This window comes from Schistocerca americana, chromosome 3 (genome assembly GCF_021461395.2).
Source record: "Schistocerca americana isolate TAMUIC-IGC-003095 chromosome 3, iqSchAmer2.1, whole genome shotgun sequence".
In the NCBI taxonomy this organism is placed as follows: domain Eukaryota; kingdom Metazoa; phylum Arthropoda; class Insecta; order Orthoptera; family Acrididae; genus Schistocerca; species Schistocerca americana.
The window spans coordinates 375,102,463-375,122,414 of record NC_060121.1 but is presented as its reverse complement, the minus strand read 5'-3'; the positions used below and the strand labels follow the sequence as shown (position 1 = coordinate 375,122,414).

The 19,952-nt window shown below is 43.9% G+C and overlaps 1 protein-coding gene across 1 annotated transcript in view; it reads right to left on the bottom strand.

Moving 5' to 3' along the window:
- Nucleotides 1-19,952, bottom strand: part of LOC124607058 (condensin complex subunit 3) — a 186,449-nt gene that overhangs the window by 59,782 nt on the left and 106,715 nt on the right. The window contains exons 11-12 of the mRNA XM_047139234.1: nt 7,067-7,207; nt 6,079-6,189 (exon numbers count right to left, since the gene is read on the bottom strand). Of these exons, the coding sequence (XP_046995190.1) occupies nt 6,079-6,189; nt 7,067-7,207 (252 nt within the window). The remainder of the gene's footprint in view (nt 1-6,078; nt 6,190-7,066; nt 7,208-19,952) is intronic.

Genomic DNA, 19,952 nt, shown 5'->3' with positions numbered 1-19,952 from the left:
ATCATGGTATCCTGCTTGTCCCATCATTACTCTCAGAGGCCGTGTTACAGCCACTGATTATGTGAACATTTGGTGATCAGGTGCACCCCATGATTCAAATGTTTTACCTCAACAATGATGCCATATTTCAGGACAATAATGCACCCATTCACACAGCCAGGACAATATAATCATGTGAGGAGCATGCAACTGAACTATAGTGTCTTCCCTGGCCAGCACAGTCCCTGGACTTAAACGTTATAGAACCCTTGTGGGTGGTATTGGAGTGCAGACTCCAGAGCAGATTTCTCCCACCCTTGTCACTACAGAAGCTAGAAGAGGTTCTGATTGGAGAGGGGCACAACATTCCACTGGAGGCTATACAATTACTATATGTCAGTATTCGAAGAAGAATATTAATTAATAAATCATTCCCAAGTAAGTACAGGTGTTCACATTATTTTGCCTATCTCCTGTATGATGATCTTAGCATTTAACACAACTTGAGCTGTAATTAATTTCAAAAAAGACAATAATGAATCACTTGTGAATGTCTATAAAGTTGTAATAAGAATAATGCACAAAAAAAGGTGAAATAATTTTAATACCATGCAATAGATGGACATCAGTGAGTATGGACAGTAGTTTTGTGACTCACTTCTGTTATGTTTCCTGTAGATGGTGTGACCTGTGCTTTCTCTCAATAACTGGGGACAGTTTTATGTTCAAGCAATCAACAATATGTTGTGGTTATAAAGGGCGCTAAATCAGCCTCAAACTCTGTACAGAATTTGATATGGACAATGTTAGGCACTGGACAATTGTTCAGTTTTAACCATTTCAATTGCTTCTCAATGCCACTGACCATTTTTTGCATGGGTGCGAGAATTAAACTGAAACAGAGCTCTCGTATTTTCCAATGTAAACGAATATTTGAAAAAGCAGTTCATACCCTTCATTTCAGTTACTTGTCATCAATCAGAGTCTGGAAACTGACTTTGGCAGCACTGACATACTTACATATGACCAGAATGTCTTTGAAATTTCAATAAAATCCAGACCATTAGCTGCTTACAGGCATTGATAAATATCAATGGGGACAGTTGAAAATATGTACCCCAACCAGGACTGGAACCCAGGATCTGGTTACTTGGCAGATGCTCTATCCGACTGAGCCATCGAGGACACAGGATAGTGCCACTGCAAGGACTTACGTCTTGCACGCTTTCCATGAGACCTCCCCCCTCCCCCATTTCCAACTTACTGTCCACACACTACATTTGTAGTGCCTTGTTTTTGGCCCACTATACTCACTACTCGTGGCAGTCAATCTACGGGTTCCCATAAGAGTTTGAGAAATGTGAGTGCGTCCGCACTGAAGATCACTGGCCGGTATGCCTTATGTTTATGATGATGGTATCTGTTCTTTTGGACATGTCCGAAATCCATTGTCTTCAATAAAAAATAATTTTATGGCTGTGTATTGTACAAGGTGCCACCCAAAAGTTCTGGGAATACACCAATAAATAAAATCATGCTTTACCTGGATCTTATATACCACCACCTTCAAAGTAGTCCCCTTGTGAGTATACACACCACTCTCAAGAGTTTTTCTACAAACTGAAAGCTCCTTGGAAAGCATTTCTCATTAGCCTGTTTAGTACCACTTGCAATTCTTTCCGACTCTTCGACTATGTGAAATCTCCATATTTTTAACTTAAGTTGCATTCTGGGGTTATAAACAGAAGTCACTTAGTGCCAGGTTGGGTGAATATCGTGGATAAGGTAGAACTGTAATTTTGTTTTTCACCAGAAACTCCTGGGTGATCAACGTGTGTGACTTCGAACTGTCATGACGGAGGAACCATTTGCCCATACATCAGTTCAATTTGACAAAATCCTCTGATATGTCCCGTACAACATCCCCACAATATTTCGTATGTCCTGGTTGGTCTGCCGCCATCATATTTCAAACAGCAGTGACATTTCCAAGAGATAAAACAGTCTTAAGTTTGACTGAACTTAGGTGTCTTCTTTAACTGCTTGCTTCAATATGTCATTTGTTTATGCAGCAGTTCTTCTGAGTCTGAAACAAAGGTTTATGCACGTACATAGTTCCCAGGTACCTACTGCTGTCAATTTGCAAGACACACATTACATGAGAATGGGGAAACGAGCATAAAAATCTAAATGTGACCACCTAGCACAACACTGCCTGAGTCACTAACTCTCAAAGGATGTATGACGTGCCACATTGCAGCATTTCACTCTACTAGCTAGACTTCACCATCTACACATGCATTCCAGGAACTTTTGGGTAGCACATGGTATAAGGTAATTTCTGACCTTCCTAAAAGCTCTTCAACATCACCTACACAAAAAATTACAAATAAAAGCATAACAAACAATGGAAGGTCCAGGTTGAAATATAAACAATTATGAGAAGAATACATTGGTACTCACCGTAAAGATCATATGCTGAGTTGCAGAGAGGCACAATGAAAGGAGTGTTACACACTATGCTTTCTGCCAAAGCTTTCTTCAGGGAAAAAAAAAAAAAGGAAAACACACATGCACATTCAAACAAGCAGGCAGACGTCATTTACACATGACCCCTATCTCCGGCTGCTGAATGTGTGTGTGTTTTCCTTTCTTTTCTGAAGAAGGGTTTGGCAAAAACTTAGTGTGCAACAGTCTTTTCTTTGTCCTTGTCTGCAACTCAACAAACAGAAGTATGATATTACCCACAGTTATTTGACAATTTGAAGAACTCTCAATGAACAGGGACTTCTTTCTCTTTCATGTGTAACTTTCTATTGTAGAAGTTTGACAACATTATAACTTAGTTCAAACAAGTACAAATGGATAATAAATCAAGTAGAAATATTTGCATGGTCAGTAACCTAGGTAAATAAGCAATAGTGTCATATCTTACAAAAGAAATCCAAACCTTTAGCTTTGGGTAGGAGTGTATAGAGCAACTGTGGTTAAAGAAAGAATAACACTTGAACATGCACTGTGAAGAGATTTACCAAGCACAACAGTTCATGATGGGAGAGAGCTTCCATAGTTTACAGTTTCTGTTAATGAAACATCTAAAGGAACAGCAACTAATGCTCAACAAGGGTAAAACGAAGGACAGTTCTATAGGCAAAGAGATGGTTGTAAGGAAATCATTTGGCTGGCAAAAAGGCAGTGTATGGCATCTTCAGTGACTAATGCAGCTGAATTATCTTACTGAAAGATCTTTCACGATACCTGTAAAATTTCTGCTTATAAGTGAACATTGTCAGTGCAACCAAAGTTCAAATTAATACTCATACTATATCAGAAATGAGCAACACAGATTTTAATGTTGGTGATGTTTAGAAAAAGCTGAAATTGCTAAAACTGAAAGTGGCTCGTGACTGGGAGAAAGCACACATCATACCTGCATACAAGAAGCACAGCAGAGTTATTCACAAACCTACCATCCAATAACAATTATATTTACCCTTCCAGAATATTAGAATCTACTCTGAGCTGAAATCCAATGATGTATCTTGAACAGAATGACATCCATACAGAATCATCGGGCATGCAAAACCGAACTTGAGCCTATCTTTCACAATACCATGAAAGCCACAGATTATGATAATCAAGTATGCGTAGTATATCTTGACTGAAAAGGATCTGAATCATTACTTCAACATTTATTGATTAATATATAATCATACGATGTATCAAACAACATTTGTGACTGGATAGAGGATTTCTCGGTAGAAAGGAAGCAACACTATTTCAGATGGAGAGTCATTGACAGAAGTAGAAATATTTTCAGTGCATCCCCAGAAGTATGTTGGAACCTTTGCTGCTCATGTTGTACATTCATGACCTGGTGGACAATATTAACAATACCGTCAGACTTTTAGCGGACAATGCGGTTACTTGTAGTAATGTACTATCTGAAAACAGCTGCACTAACGTCCAGTTAAATGTTTCTAAGATTTCAAAATGGTGTTTCCAAATTGGTGTCTCAGTTTAAACGTTAAATAGCCTAGAAATCTGCACTTCACACAATGCAGATAGCAAGCAGACTACAAATCAGTCACAGCTGCAAAGAGTCAACTCATACAAATGCCAGGGTGTAACAATTAGCAAGGATTAGAAATTTATTAATCACATAGGCTCAGTTTTTGATCTACCAGGAGGCAGAAGTTCTTTAATGGGATACTGGATATATGTAATTAGTCAGCAAATGAGATTACTTACTCTGTAATTATCCTTGAATACTGTTCAAGTGTGTGGGACCATAACCAACCAGGATTAACGGGGGAATTTGAACACAGACAATGATAGCCCCTCTTCTAACTACAATATATCATAGGTCTCTCCAACAAAAAGCAACACACAGTTCCTGGGAAAAAGCACAGGTCACACCTGTCTACAACAAGGCTAGTAGAAGAGTTCCACGAAACTACCATCCAGTACCCTTGACACTGATTTGTTGCAAAATCTTCGAACATGTTCTGCACTCAAACATAACGGGGTATCTTGAACAGAATGACATCCTCTATGCCAACCAGTAACAATTCCAAAAACATCAATCATGTAACCCAACTTGCACTTTTCTCACATGACATACTGAAAGCTTTTGATCAAGGCAAGAGGTAGATGCAGTATTTCTTGATTTCCGAGAAGCATTTGGCTCAGTACCATACTTATGCTTATTGTCGACAGTACAGTCATATGGGGGTACCAAGTGAAATTTGTACCTGGACTCAGGACTTTTTGGTAGGGAAGACACAGCATGTTATCTTGGATACAGTGTCATCCTCAGATGTATAAGTAACTCCGGGTGTCCCCCAGGTTGGCATGTTGAGACCCTTGCCTTTTACATTGTATATTAATGACCTTGCAGACAATATTAATTGTAAGCTCAGGCTTTTTGCAGATGATGCAGTTATCTAAAATGAATTACTGTCTGAAAGAAGCTGCATAAATGTTCAGTAAGTTCTTGACAAGATTAAAAAGTGGCGCAAAGATTGGCAACTTGCTTTGAATGTTCAGAAATGTGATATTGTGCATTTAAAAAAAAAAAAAAAATTAAAATGCTGTATCCTATGACTATAATATCAATGAATCACTACTGTAATTGGCCAACTCATACAAATACATGGTTGTAATACTTTGTTGACGTGGAAGGCGTAGTATACTGTTAGCAGAGCCTGTTCTGTTGATGGTGCGAATGGAGCGGTCTACTGCTTGTCAAACCTCTGGAACAGTTCTAAAGCAAATGCCACGAAGTGGTTCCTTCATCTTCGGAATCAAATCAAAGTAACAAGGGCTTAAGTCTGGGGAGTATGGTGGATGGTACAGTACTTCCCAGTCCCATTGGCCAAACAGAGAAGCCACAGCTTGTGCTGTATGCACCCACGCATTGTCGTTTAAAATGTTTGGTGGGTTGCGCAGAAAGCCACTTCTTTCGCTAAGCTGATCACAGGTGGTGCTCCAAAAACGAACAGTAATATTGTGCACTGACAGTCTGCCGTGGAGGAACGTAATGCATTAGGATAACACCATCACAGTCGTACACAATAATCACCACAACTTTAGACTGTTCCATTCGGACCATCAACAGAACAGGCTCTGCTAACGGTATACTACGCCTTCCGCATCACTGGCAACAGGTTCTACAGAACGTTGGTGACTGCTTTGAAGGACAATAACTGGTGCAAACATGTAACTCCTTTGTATCGGTTGTGAATAAATAGTTGCCATTATTTAAGTTCCAACCCTCGTAATTTTTTGTTAAATAGACAAATGGATACAACACTTCTGGGGGTAGTGCTAACTTGCTACTCCATTCTAGAATCCCATCTGCTTTACAAATAAAACAAAATTCATGACCACCCATTCAATTTCATTAACTTTTCATTACTTTTATGACCAGCAGTCATCTCATGACCTGTAGGCTCTGTGGTTATCGACACCTGGTCTATCCACTGCTCAAATCTGCTTCATACCACTATATTTCAGTTAGGATTTTTACCCATCATATTAAATTTAATCAAAAATATTTTAAAAATTAGGTGTAGCAATTTGGGAAAATTAACGTACATTGAAATAAAACATGAAGAGATTCATGTACTTTTTAGCAAGTTCTACATCCCATAGAGAATATAAAGCCAAAGTACGAATCCTTGCATTCAGGACTTCCACATCTGGTACCTGAAATAAAGAAAGAAACACAATGTTTGAAATTTTCTTTGTAAGCCTACAAAGTAATAGTTAATGAACACATAACAAAATATGAGCGACAACTGATACTAAAAGACATGTGAAAGAGGGGCAGGAATCTTCAAAACATGAAATCAGTACAGACTGCTCTTCTCCACTACATTTGTTGGGGTCATTTTATACCATGTGCCTCTCAAAAATTCATTACATAATTTTTTACATTTTATCTTGTTGTTTGAATTTATTTCCAAACAGAATGATATTAGTGGAACAATAAATGGGGTAATAATTGCACTATACTGACATCAAGTTATATTTTAAAGAAACCACAGCAGTTTGTTCAGGATTTGAACCTGGATCCTTCTGTATACAAATTAAAAAGTTAACCAGTGTTACTCACTCAGCTCAAACACTGCAGTAAAGAAATGGAACTCAGTTGGAAAATTAGATGACTAGCTCTTACTCTGTAACATGATATTTGGTCAAACACACAGAACCCACCTTGTAGAGTGTTATCTGTTCTTAATTTACTCCACTCTCTGAAAGTAATGCAGCGAGTGTTTTATTTGCTTATCACCTCCTTAAATAACTGAGCCCCAAAATTAATGTACTGCCCTGTGCTACTCTCAGTAAACTACAACTAACATTAAGGCATTTAAACAGAGGTGTCTAATCAATTAAGCAACACTAACAAGATATCAAACTACTGACCATATAAAGAAAACTCTTATCATCATGCACCATTTCCTTTACTAGGGAAACAAGTTATTCTCTGTTCCATTTATCTATTCAATTCTAAGCGCTTACCAAAAATAAATTACTGTCACAAAATCAAAATACAGAATGAAAAATGATTGTGATGCAATACCTCTAAATTGTTTAAAACAAAATTGTCCAGCAGACTGCGTAGCTGTGGTGTCAGGCCAGTTACATCTGGAGACTGCATCATTTCTGACACAATTGTTAAACACTTTGTGAGTGTCAAAGGATCATTTTTCACTTGGCGTACCTGAAAACATTAAAAATGTTCTTTGGCTTATCTTCAGCAGTTTATGAGGAATTTAAAATTACTATATGTTCAAACAAACGATGACAAAACCATTTTCCACAAATTGACAGGTGGAGGGGGGAAAAAAGAAAAAAAAATCTGTGTTATAGATGTTCAATTAACATTATACACAAATCCAGTCTGAACCACAGTGACCACAAGTTAAATGTTAAAACCAAGATAATTTTGAAGATAGTATAATTTCTTTTAAGAAGTATCTAGTTTTCTTTTCTCATTCTCTAAAAATAATTGTTTGTTGGCGATCCTTCTACACGACAATTTTAATTTTGGAAATATCTATTAAATGTCAAAACATGTATTACATTACATATCAACCAAGCAAAGTCCTCTTGGTCTTACTTGCAATACAGAATTTTTATACAGTAATTTTTCATGAGCATAAAATTCACTGGTGTTAAGTCTCATACAATTTCAAGTTACCCTTATTTTTTGTGCAATAATTCAACCTTATTAGCTGAACAGAAAATCTTCGTCCAAACTACATGAATGACAACAGTCAATCACATTTTAAAAGAACATCTGCCTACAAATTTTGCAATTTCTGGAACAACACACTTGCATTTTATCAAACGGTATCAGCAACTGCTTTGAACATATTCCCCAAAAGCTATTCATAATATTTTTTACTTATAATATATGATGCAGCAATCCCACCAAGGCCACTGTCCTTTGCCCTGTTTTTCTATCTGTTTCTATGTTATTATGTGAAGATGGTTCATGAGAGACACTGTTTCTCATACTAATGGTGTATGCTACATTCAAATTACTGCATTTGCTTTGTCACAAATTTTCATTAACTTTTATCTATGATTCATACTGACATATTATTTCGAGTAGCAACATAGCCGGCCAGCTTAGAGTAACAACAAGAAAAGGCTAGAAATCAATTTGGTAATCATATAATTTAATCTTGCTTCTCACAGTGCTACTGTTCAGTTTTATATGAAATACCACGTCGTCATATCTTCAAAAGCAATTTGAGTAGTCATCTCCATAGGTTTCACATACTCCAATGGTTTACAAAATTTTTGAGAGATTTTGCAACAAACTGTGTGAGGGTCCTGTTCTGCATATTTCTTTAGAACTGAAATCTTCACTTGAGAGATTCACTTCTTGACTCACATTTCAGATTACATTTCCAAATTAAAGTCACTTAATGCCTCCATTCTGGAAGCTCATTCCATTACTTGAGTTTAAACTTCCCGTAAATGAAATATCCCTTTTGAGGTACCAAGGATTTCAATGATAAACTCTACAAATAAGATCACTGCTTATTTATTAATATCAACATGAAGCTGAATTGAGCTCTGATTGGTACTCGAGGTCTTAGAGAAGAATACTAACTGGAAGAAAAAATATCATTGTATCAAAATTACTTTCAATCAAAGTGACTCTTAGTTCATCATTCTATCTCTCTCTCTCTCTCTCTCTCTCTCTCTCTCTCTCTCTCTCTCTCTCTCTCTCTCACACACACACACAGCCCAAACCTTTCGTTGAACTTAAAAGGATTTGGGGAAGCCTGGTATCACTCATGTTTGCTTTGTTTTAGGGTGTAAAAACAACTGGGGTCAGTGCGCCCAAGTCAAAACTATAGAACTCGAAGACAGAGAGGAGTTGAAAAACAACTACATGTCAGACACCACCGACATAATAGAAGACAGCTAAAAATAAGCACGTGGAAAAAGGGCTCAAAAAGACACCATACTGAAATGGAGGTCTAAAACTAAAACTTAAATGGCCTTCGCCATACCCAACCGGGAACGTAAAACATCAAAAAATGGACAGTTCATCAGTAAGTAGCGGACAGTTAAAACTTGGGCACAATGTGTACAAAGTGGTGGGTAGCGCCAATTAGCAAATAACGATGGCTAAAAAGGCAGTGCCCAATACGCAGCCGAGTTAAAATACCCCCTCCCGGCAGGAGGGCCGACAGGAGGTCGTTTTAGCCGCTGGGAGAGGCTTAATCAGCTGGAGCTTATTCCCATGGAGGGAGAACAACTGGTGATGCTAAAGGGACACCATCTCCTAACAGACAGTAACAAAGAGATCATTGGAGGGAATATAGGTACTCGCGGGCTGCGGTACTAGGTCCGCAGCTTTGGCAGCAGCTTCAATTCCTGGCAGACCGACATAACCAGGAACTCACAGAAACATCACCCTGGCTCCACCAAGAGTGAGTAGTTGACATTTTTCCTCGACCTGCTGCATTAAGAGATGGGCGGCGTACAGTGAACATAGACAGTGAAGGGCACTGAGTGAGACTGACCAGAGGACACAATTGAAAAAGGCAGTGTCGCCGGATGTACTCTGTGGCCTGATACGAGGTGAAGAGCTCGGCTGTAAATACTGAGGAGTGTGCCGGAAGCCGATATCTAAAGACATGGGTGCCAATGACAAAGGCACACCTGACCCCACAGTCAATCCAAGAGCCATCAGTGTACACTAAGGTACTATCGTGAAGTTCCATGCAAAGGTTGCAAAACTGAAGGAAACAGACTGAGACTGGAGTAGTGTACTTAGGAAGCAAATGATGGCCAAGGTTACCACAGGCCGATTCATGAACCCAAGGCGGCGAAGGGTTCACACCCACCGGGAACGTTGCAGGTAGTGCGAACTTTATTCGCTGCAGCAAGTGCCGAAAGCAGACTCCAGCAGGTAACAGATAAGAAGGACCAGCCCCATACTGACGATCAAAGGAATCATCAAAGAAGGAGGAATAGGATGGGTGGCCAAGCGCGGCAGACAAACGGCTTGCATACATGCTGAGGAGAAAGTCACGACGGTAGGACTGTGGTAGTTCAGCAGCTTCAGTATACAGACTCACAACTGGGCTGGTGTAAAAGGCACCCGTGGCCAAATGGATGCCACAGTGCTGGATAGTGTTGAGACAGTGTAAAAAGGGTGGGCGTGCAGACACATAAACAAAGGACCTATAGTCGAGTTTTGAACAGACAAGGCGCTGGTACAAACAGAGGACAGTGGTTCGATCGGCACCCCAGGAAGTACCATTGAGGACATGTAGGACATTGAGACCAAAGTGCCTGGTCATTGGACCCGTGTTCCTGTTAAAATAATCATACTGGGGAAAGAAGAAAACAAACGAGATGTAGAGCACAATACCGAAAGGAAGGAAATATGAAAATAACAACAGAAAGGCAACTAACACTATAAAGAACAAAAGAGGACAAGAAAACCACAGAGAGATGGAAGAAAGAGGTAGAAGAGATTAAAACAAGAAAGCATATTACCATGGCTGACTGAAAATAACGACAAACAACACGTGCTAAAACTTAGATCAAATGATAAAACCCACCCTCATGAATAAAGCATAAGACTAAAGAAGCTGCTGTTGAGGCATTGTCACCCAACAATGAAGGTAGGGTGCTGAGAAAGTTAAAAGTCCACCGCAGAGCGGCGGAAAGTGGGTGGTCCAGCAAGAGGTGGATGACCGTCAGTTGTGAGCCACAGCGACACTGAAGTGGGTCCTCAGAGGAGGTAACCATGTATTAGCTATGTATGGCCATTGCGAGCCGACAAAGGACAACCGATTCCCTGCAAGAAGCCCACAGGGAAGACTTCCACACATTCGCAGTCTCCTTAATGACACGCACTTTGTTGTGCTTACTGTTATTCCATTCTGTCTCCCAAAGCCGAAAAACTTTGCAGCGTAAGACAGAACGCAGGTCAGTTTCAGAGACGTCCATCTCCAGAAGTGGTTTCCACATAGCTTGCTTGGCCAGCCTGTCAGCAAGATTGTTACCTGGGATTCCGAAATCTCCTGGAGTCCACACAAACACCACTGAACGACTGGGTCGTTCCAGAGCAGAGATGGAATCCTGGATGGTTGCTACCAAATTAGGGTGAAGGTAGCACTGGTCGATAGCTTGTAAGCTGCTCAGGGAGTCAGAACAGAGAAGAAACGACCCACCAGGACAGGAACGGATGTACTGAAGTGCACAAGAGAAGCCTGCAAGCTCTGCAGTGAATACACACCAGCCAGTGGGCAAGGAATGCTGTTCAATATTGCCTCTGTGGACATAGGCGAAGCCAACATTACCATCAGCCATCGAGCCATCAGTGTAAACAACTTCAGATCCCCGGAACACATCAAGAATTGAGAGGAAATGACAGCGGAGAGTTGCGGGGTTAACGGAGTCCTTAGGGCCATACAAAGGGTCCATATGAAGCTTTGGATGATGTGTACACCCTTGAGTTGCACATGAAGGGACCTCAAATAGAGGTGGTCAGGGGAAGGACTCCAGTTCAGACAGAACGCGAACTGCAATTGTTAGCCCAAACTGGGCCACCATTGCGGGAGATGAACTGCTGCAGGTGGGAAAAGGAGATGTTAATTCAGATGCTCAAGAGAACTACGAATGTGTGCAACATAACTGGTGAGCAGTTGTGAACTTCGGATCTGCAATGGAGGGTCTCCGGGCCCACCAGGACACTGGTCACCGGACTCATTCTAAAAGCTCCCGTCACTAGGCCAACACCACATTGCTGCACCAGGGTGAGTAAACAACACCGAGAGCACTGCCAAACCATAAACCAGACTCCCATAGTCAAGGCGGGTTTGAACAAGGGCTCTGTAGAGCTGCAACAGCGTAGAGTGATCTGCATTCCTGTTGGTGATGTGCAGGCAGAAGAGGGCATTGAGATGCTGCCAGCAATTCCGCTTAAGCTGACGAAGATGAGGTAGCCAAGTGAATCGGGTGTCTAAAACCAGTCCTAAGAATTGATATATTTCCACTACAGTGAGTGGATCGTCATTAAGGTAAAGTTCAGGATCAACGGTGCGATGCCGACATAAGTGCAAGACACCCAACTTCGTGGCTGAAAACTGGAAGCCATCGGCTACAGCCCATGACTGCACCTTGTGAATGGCTCCCTGCAGGTGCCATTGAGCATGACCAGTACTGGAGGAGCTGTACAACATGCTGAAGTCATCCACATACAGAGAAGGTGACACCGACAGCCCTACAGCTGCTGCTAGATCGATAATAGCCACTAAAAATAGGGACACACTCAATAAGGAGTCCGGCAGAACGCCATTCTCCTGAATACGGGTGGTACCAACTTGGACACTGAAAGTACAGAGCGACAGGAAGTTTTGGATGAAAATGGGGAGGGGGCCCCAGAGACCCCACTCAAGCAAGGACACGACATCGCCAGGTTGGGTCATATGCTTCACATAAGTCATAAAAGATGGCGACCAGACGTTGGCATCTGGAAAATGCTGTTCAGACTCGAGGGACAAGACTATCAGTGGTACAGCGACCCTGGTGGAAGCCGCCCTGACATGGAGCCAGTAAGCCACATGACTCCAGTACCCAACCCAACTGCCGACACATCATACATTCCAGCAGCTTACAAAGAACGTTGGTGAGGCTGATGGGCCGATAGCTATCCGCATCAAGCGGGTTTTTACCAGGTTTGAGCACAGGAATGATGGTGTTCTCTCTCCACTGCGATGGATAGACACCATCGCACTAGATCCGGTAGAAGGTGGTGACGATGATGATGATGATGATGATGATGATGATGATGAGATTAACGCCTGTAGTCAGACGAGAGATGTTCAATCATCTGACTATGGATCCAATTCGGCCCAGGAGCTGTGTCGGGGCAATGTGCATGGGTGCTGAGGAGCTCCAATTCCGTAAATGTGGCGTTATAGGGCTCACTGTGGCTTGCAGTGAACAAGAGGACTTTCCTTTCCATCTGCCGTTTGAAGGTGCGGAAGGCTGGGGGGTAGTTATCCAACACAGAAGCTCGAGCACAGTGCTCAGCAAAGTGCTTGGCAATCGCGTTTGCATCCATAGATAACAAGCCATTGATGTTAACGCCAGGGGCACGTGTTGGGATCTGGTACCCAAAGAGACATCTGATCTTCATCCAGACTTGGTAAGGTGATGTATGGTACCCAAAAAGACATCTAATATTCATCCAGACTTGGTAAGGTGATGTATGGTACCCAAAAAGACATCTAATATTCATCCAGACTTGGGAAGGTGATGCATGATACCCAAAAAGACATCTAATATTCATCCAGACTTGGGAAGGTGATGTATGGCAACCAACGGTCGACACGTACCTCTACCAAGACTCCTGTTTCCGTCGTTTTATAAGCTGGCGAATGCGGGCACGGAGCTACTTAAAGGCTATTAGGTGCTCCAGGGAAAGGTGCCGGTTATGTCGCTGTAGATCTTGCTGACGCACTTTAATTACCTCAGCGACCACCAAGAGACTGTCTTTCACCGTGGGCACCCTAAAGAAGGGATTGCGTTTCCCGCCGCAGAAACGATCATTGTAGTGAGCTGCTCAATCACAACATCGATGGCACCACGTGGGGAAGATTGAATGGTGACAGCAAAGGTGAAGGCTACACAGTCTGCCTTGTTTAAAGCCCATCTGGGCAGGCGTACGTGGGCATGATGGCGAGGGGAGTGACAGGAAGATGGGGAAGCGGACACTACCACACAGGTCGTCATGATGGGAGAAGGCCAGGACTGCAGACCGAGAGATCAATGGCCGAATATTTGCCCATATACCACACTGACATGTGTGTGGGCACCTATAATTAAGAGGCAGAGGCCGAGGCCGAGGTGGGACAGCAAATTTTCGACATCTCTACTTTGGGACATCTCTACCTCGGCCAGTAAGCACAGTGCCACCTCACAACAGGTTATGAGAGTTAAAATGGCCCACAAGCAGGAAAGGTTTAGGTAGTTGATCAATCAGTGCAGCCAATATGTTCAGGGGTACTGACCATCTAGAGGGAGATATATGTTGCAAACAGTTATTTCCTGTGTCGTCTGTATCCTGACAGCCACAGCTTCAAGAGGAGTTTGAAGGGGCACAGGTTCACTACATACTGGATTCAGGACATAGATGCAAACTCCACCTGACACACTATTATATTCGCTACGATTCTTGTAATATCACTTGTAGCTGCGATGGGCAGAGGTCCGCATTGCCAGGAACCACGTTTTCTGGAGGGCAACACAGAAAGCAGGTGTAAGCTCAACAATTGCTGTAGTTCAGCCAGGTGATGGAAAAAACCACCGCAATTCCACTGAAGGATAACATGATTAGGAGGCTGGGAAGGCAGGGAACATTCAAAGAGGCAGTTTATGCCTCAGGGTCACCTGCTGCCACTAATTTATTACCTGAGCAGTCTATAACCATTGTGTCTGAGCATCTGGTGAGATCTACGTCCTCAGCAGACACCAGAATCTCCACCTCATCCTCAGACACAGAGCTTGTAGGTAGCAGTGGTGGAGGAGCCACCGCAATTCCCTTGGATTTGGGGGGTCTTTTTTTTGGATTTCTCTGGCTGAGAGGGCTTCACTGATTCAGTCTCTGGCACTGAGGGTGATCGTGAAGCCCTACGACCGGCTGCTTTTGGGCGCTTCAGTCACTGGCAGATGTCATCTTTCCCACTAGTAGAAACCTGGGAAGAGAGTGACCCAAGGGACCCCTTTCTAGTGAGCGGAGCAAAAGAAGACTGACGCTTCTCTGGCTGAGAAGTGGGGACTGGTGTCCACGATGGTTTGACGGAGGGGGGGGTCAGTGCTCCCGAGGTAGGTGGTGCGGAAGCCACAGAGAGGAAAGTGCCCCCACCCCCATCATCAAGGGGGCAAGTGTAGTCTTCCGGCTGTGAGAGGTGACCGGAGTTGTCGGAACTGATGGGGCTAGAACTGTTGTAGCAGCAGTGTAAGACAATGTCATACGTACAGGATGTAGGCACTCAAATTTCCTTTTAGCTTCAGTGTAAGTCAGCCGGTCAAGGGTCTTGTATTCCATTATTTTCCTTTCTTTCCGGAGAATCCTGCAGTCAGGCGAGTGAGACGAATGGTGCTCTCTGCAGTTGACACAGATGGGAAGTGTGGCACAGGGAGTATTGGGATGTGAAGGACATCTGCAATCCAGACAGGTGATGCTGGAAGTACAGCGTTAAGACATATAGCCGAACTTCCAGCACTTAAAGCACTGCATCGGGGGAGGGATGTACGGCTTTATATCACAGCAGTAGACCATTATCTTGGCCTTCTCGGGTAATGTGTCACCCTCGAAGGCCAAGATGAAGGCACCGGTGGCAACCTGATTATCCCCTCGGACCCCAGTGCACGCGCCGGACGAAATGAACACCTAGTTGCTCTAAATTGGCACACAGCTCATTGTGAGGCTGCAAAAGAAGGTCCCTATGAAATATGATGCCCTGCATCATGTTTAAGCTCGTATGGGGCATGATGGAAACAGAAACACCCCCCCCCCTCCCCCACCCACCACAGTTTGTTATAGGCAAGTAGAGCCCATGACTGGGCAGATGATGCTGTTTTGATCAAGGACGACCCAGATCACATTTTGGACAATCTCTCCATCTCCCCAAACTTACCCTCTAATTGCTCAACAAAAAACTGAAGCTTCATTGTCATGAAAGATTCCCCATCAGCTCTCGGTCATACAAGGTACCGGGGCGAATAAGACACGCTGCCATTCTTAGCCTGGCGTTCCTCCCATGCTGTGGCCAGCAAGGGGAACGACTTGGGGTCATAATTCTGTGCACTGAATTGAGCCTGTGAATGCTTAGAGACTGCTGGTGTTTGGCCACCAGCAAGTGATGACTTAATACACTTCATGGCACGTCATCTGCCCTGATGCAACCCACTCCGACCAGGGCCCCTATCTACGGGTGCCAACCAGCTTCAGCAAAGGCCACCTGGCCGGGAGTTCTGATGCCCCAGGGGATGGGCATCTACTCCTTGGCATACGTGGGGAGTTAACAGTGGAGGCATCAGCCGAGCGATTCCTGTGTGGTCGGGGGCTACAACCAACAGGGTAAATGGCGGCCCCACCACAACGGACTGGCTACTGTTTATTTTGTTTTGCTTCAGGGTGCAAAAATCAACTGGGGTGATATGTGCCCAAGTCAAAACTATAGAATATGAACACAGAGAGGAGTTAAACAACTATACGTCAGTCCCAATGGATAGAATAGGTGAAGCTAAAAACAGCCACATGGGAAAAGGGTTAAAAAAAAATTGTGGAAATGGAGGTCCAAAACTAAAAACTAAATGGCCTTCATCACATTGCTTCGGCAGTTAGAAACTAAAACGCAGTCAACAGTCAGCACGTCATTTGCTAAAATGGCTGCTAAATCAGATGGCAAACCCAAGCTGAATTGTAAATTGTTAAAAAAAGGGCATTCCAGCAGGAAATGGCAGACAGCTAAAATTTGAGCGCAATGTGTAAAAATTGGTGCAGTAGTGCCACCTAGCAAATTCAATGGCTGAAAAGGCAGTGCCCAATATGCAGCAAAGTTAAAATAATCTCCTCCCAGTGGGATGGCCGAGAGGTTGTCCAAGTTGCTGGGAGAGGCTTAAAGATCCGAAGCTTATTCCTGTGAAGGGAGGACCATTGGTGATGCCAAAGGGACACTACTTCCTGACAGACAGCAATGCAGAGATCATCAGAGGGAATATCAGAGCAACATGACCAGAGACCCCACAGAAACATGACACTCGCTCCATGAAGAGTGAGGAAGTGACAGTTCTCCTTGACCTGCTGCTCTAGGGGATCAGCAGTGTACAGCACACATAGACTTTGGAGGGCACTGTGAGAGTCTGAGGAGAGGACATAATTGGAAAGACTGTGTCGCCGAATGTACTCTGTGGCCTGATACAAGGCGAAGAGCTCAGCTGTAAATACTGAGGAGTGTGCTGGAAGCAGATATCTAAAGACACGGGTGCCAATGACAAAGGCACACCTGACCCCATGATCTGCCCAAGTGCCATCAGCATAGACAAAGGTACTATCATGAAGTTCCATGTGAAGGTCGTGAACCTGGCGGTGATAGACTGAGGCTGGAGTAGTGTCCTTCGAAAGTGAATGAAGGCCAAGGTTAATGTGGGCCGCTTCACAAAGCCTAAATGGTGAAGGGTACACACCCACCAAGTAAGTTTCAGGTGGTGTGAAGTTAAGCCGCCGTAGCAAGTGGCAAAAGTGGACTCCAGGAGATAACAGAGAAGAGGGACGAGCCCCATACTGATGATCAAATGAATCATCAAAGGAGGAGGCATACGAGGGGTGGCCACGCTTGGCAGACAAACGGCATGCATACCTGCTGAGGAGAAATCACAGCGGTAGGATAGTGGTAGTTCAGCAGCTTCAGCATACAAACTCTCAACCAGGCTGGTGTAAAAGGTGCCCATGGCCAAATGGATGCCATGATGGTGCATAGCGCTGAGACAGCGTAAGAGGGATGGACGTGCAGACGCATAAACAAAGCACCCAGTCAAGTTTCGAACGGACAAGGGACCAATAAAAACCGAGGAGGGTGGTTCAATCGGCACCCTAGGAAGTATCATTGAGGACACGTAGGAGACTAAGGGAGTGCAGGGCTGCCAGGTAAGACACATGGGAGGACTAAGAGTGTTTCTTATTGAGCATGAGCCTCAGAAATTTCATAGTTTCAATGAGTGGAAGGGCAACAGGCCCCAGATGTAAATATGGTGGGAAAAACCACTTGCATCGCCAGAAATTCGTACAGACGCTTTTGTCAGTGGAAAAGTGAAAGCCATTGTCATGCTCCAGGAGCAGAGACGAACAACACACCGCTGAAGAAGCCGCTCAGTGAGACAGGTCTTTGGAGAATTGCAATAGATGGCAAAATTGTCAACAAAAAGGGAGCCAGAGATGCTCAGTGGGAGACATGCATGATAGGGTTAATGGCGATAGCAAAGAGGACGACACTCAGGAAGGAACCATGAGGCTCACCGTTTTCCTGTATAAATGTGTCCAACATGGTAGAACCTACACACCCTGAAAACTCAATCTTTTACAAATGCGGAGAGTACAGAGGATACCAGTTCGCCAGCAGGTGTCATAGGCCTTCTCCAAATCGAAAAACACAGCCACAGTCTGGGATTTCCACAGAAAAGTATTCATGACGTGGGTGGACGAAGTAACGAGATGTTCAACTGCAGCACGCTGTGCTTGAAATCCACACTGTGCAGTGGTCAGTAAACTGTGAGACTCGAGCCACCATACCAGCCGGGCACGAATCATGCGTTCCATCACCTTGCAAATGCAGCTGGTAAGAGAGATGGGGCAGTAGCTAGAAGGAAGGTTTTTGTCCTTACCGGGCTTAGGTATGGCTATGACTGTGGCTTCACACCAGCCTCCAGGAAATGTGCCCTCTACCCAGATGCGATTGTACATGTTAAGCAGAAAGAGCTTGCCTGCAGGAGAAAGGTGCTAAATGTGGATGACGTCCGGCCCTGGGGCAGAGGAACGGGATGAACTGAGAGCATAATCAAGGTTCCTCATAGTAAAGGCGGCATTCTAGCACTCATGATTCGGAGAAGGGAAGGCAAGACAAGGGTATCGCCCGAGCGTCCTCTGCTCGTTTCTGATGGAGGAAAGCAGGTTGATAGTGGGAAGAGCTCGAAACTTCCGCAAAATGGAGATAGCAATAGGGTCCATGATAACATCGTCTGTTACTGTGACGCTGGAAATGGGGGAATGGATCTTGGTCCCAGAGAGCCATCAGAGGTTGGCCCACATGACAGAGGAAGTGGTGGAAATGTTAAAAGAACTAGTCAATGAAATCCAGTTAGCTCGTTTGCTATCCCGAAGAGTACGATGACACTTTGCATGCATCTGTTTATAATGAATGCAGTTTGCCAGCATAGCGTGGAGGTTAAAATCGTGGAGACGTCTCTGTACGCAAATTGTGGTAAAGAGGAAGTGTGAGGAATGGAACGTTCTGCAGCAGTAAGGATAACGCTGGTGTGAGAGTCCACCTGATCATCACAACTGGGGAAATCTTGTTCTTTGAAAGTCGCCAAGGAGGAGTAAAGCTGCCAGTCAGCCTTAGTAAGCTGCTATTTGGATGTGCACGCGGATGGGGTTGGAGTCAGCAAATAGAGGGCACACGGGAAATGGTTGCTCGATTAGGTGCCAGAAGGAATGGACCACTCAAGATGATTGGCAAGCTGGGTAGTGCAAAAGGATAGGTCCAAATGGGAATAGGTGTGCAAGGAGTAAGAAAGGAAAGTAGGTGTGCTAAGGCAGAAGAGGTTAACCTGGTTAAGGTGGTCAGCCAAGAGGGCACCTCTCCGACAGGTCCTGAGAGAAGCCCAAAGGGGATGATGCACATTAAAGTCACAGAGCAGCAAAATTGGGGGAGATAGGTGCCCAATAAGCAGAAGGAATTCTGTCCTGGTGACATCAAATGACGGAGGTGGGGAAAGAAAAGGCGAACTGCGACAGCTTGAAGATGGGTAGTCAGGGAGAATGTCCACCTGTATGAGCAGCATGACGCCCCCATGAGATGGAATGCCAACCTCAGGGGGAAGGTTGAAACAAATTGGGAAGTAATGTGAAAGCTCAAAGTGGTCATGAGGGCGCAATCTCATTTCCTGAAGGCAGAGTACAAGAGGATGCTACGATGCTAAAAGCAGCCGTAAATCCTCTTTGCGGGACCAAAGGCCTCAAACGTTCCATTTGAGGACAGTCATGATGAGGAAGAGGTGTAGGGAGTGTGAACTCAGCGGCCGCCGATTGACAGCCGGTGCAGAATCGCTACTACAGATCTCCAAAGTAGGAGGATCCTGCTCCATGGGGTCCACAGAAGCATTAGTGTGATTGTGCGGTTGGCCTGCGGAGTCCAACACTG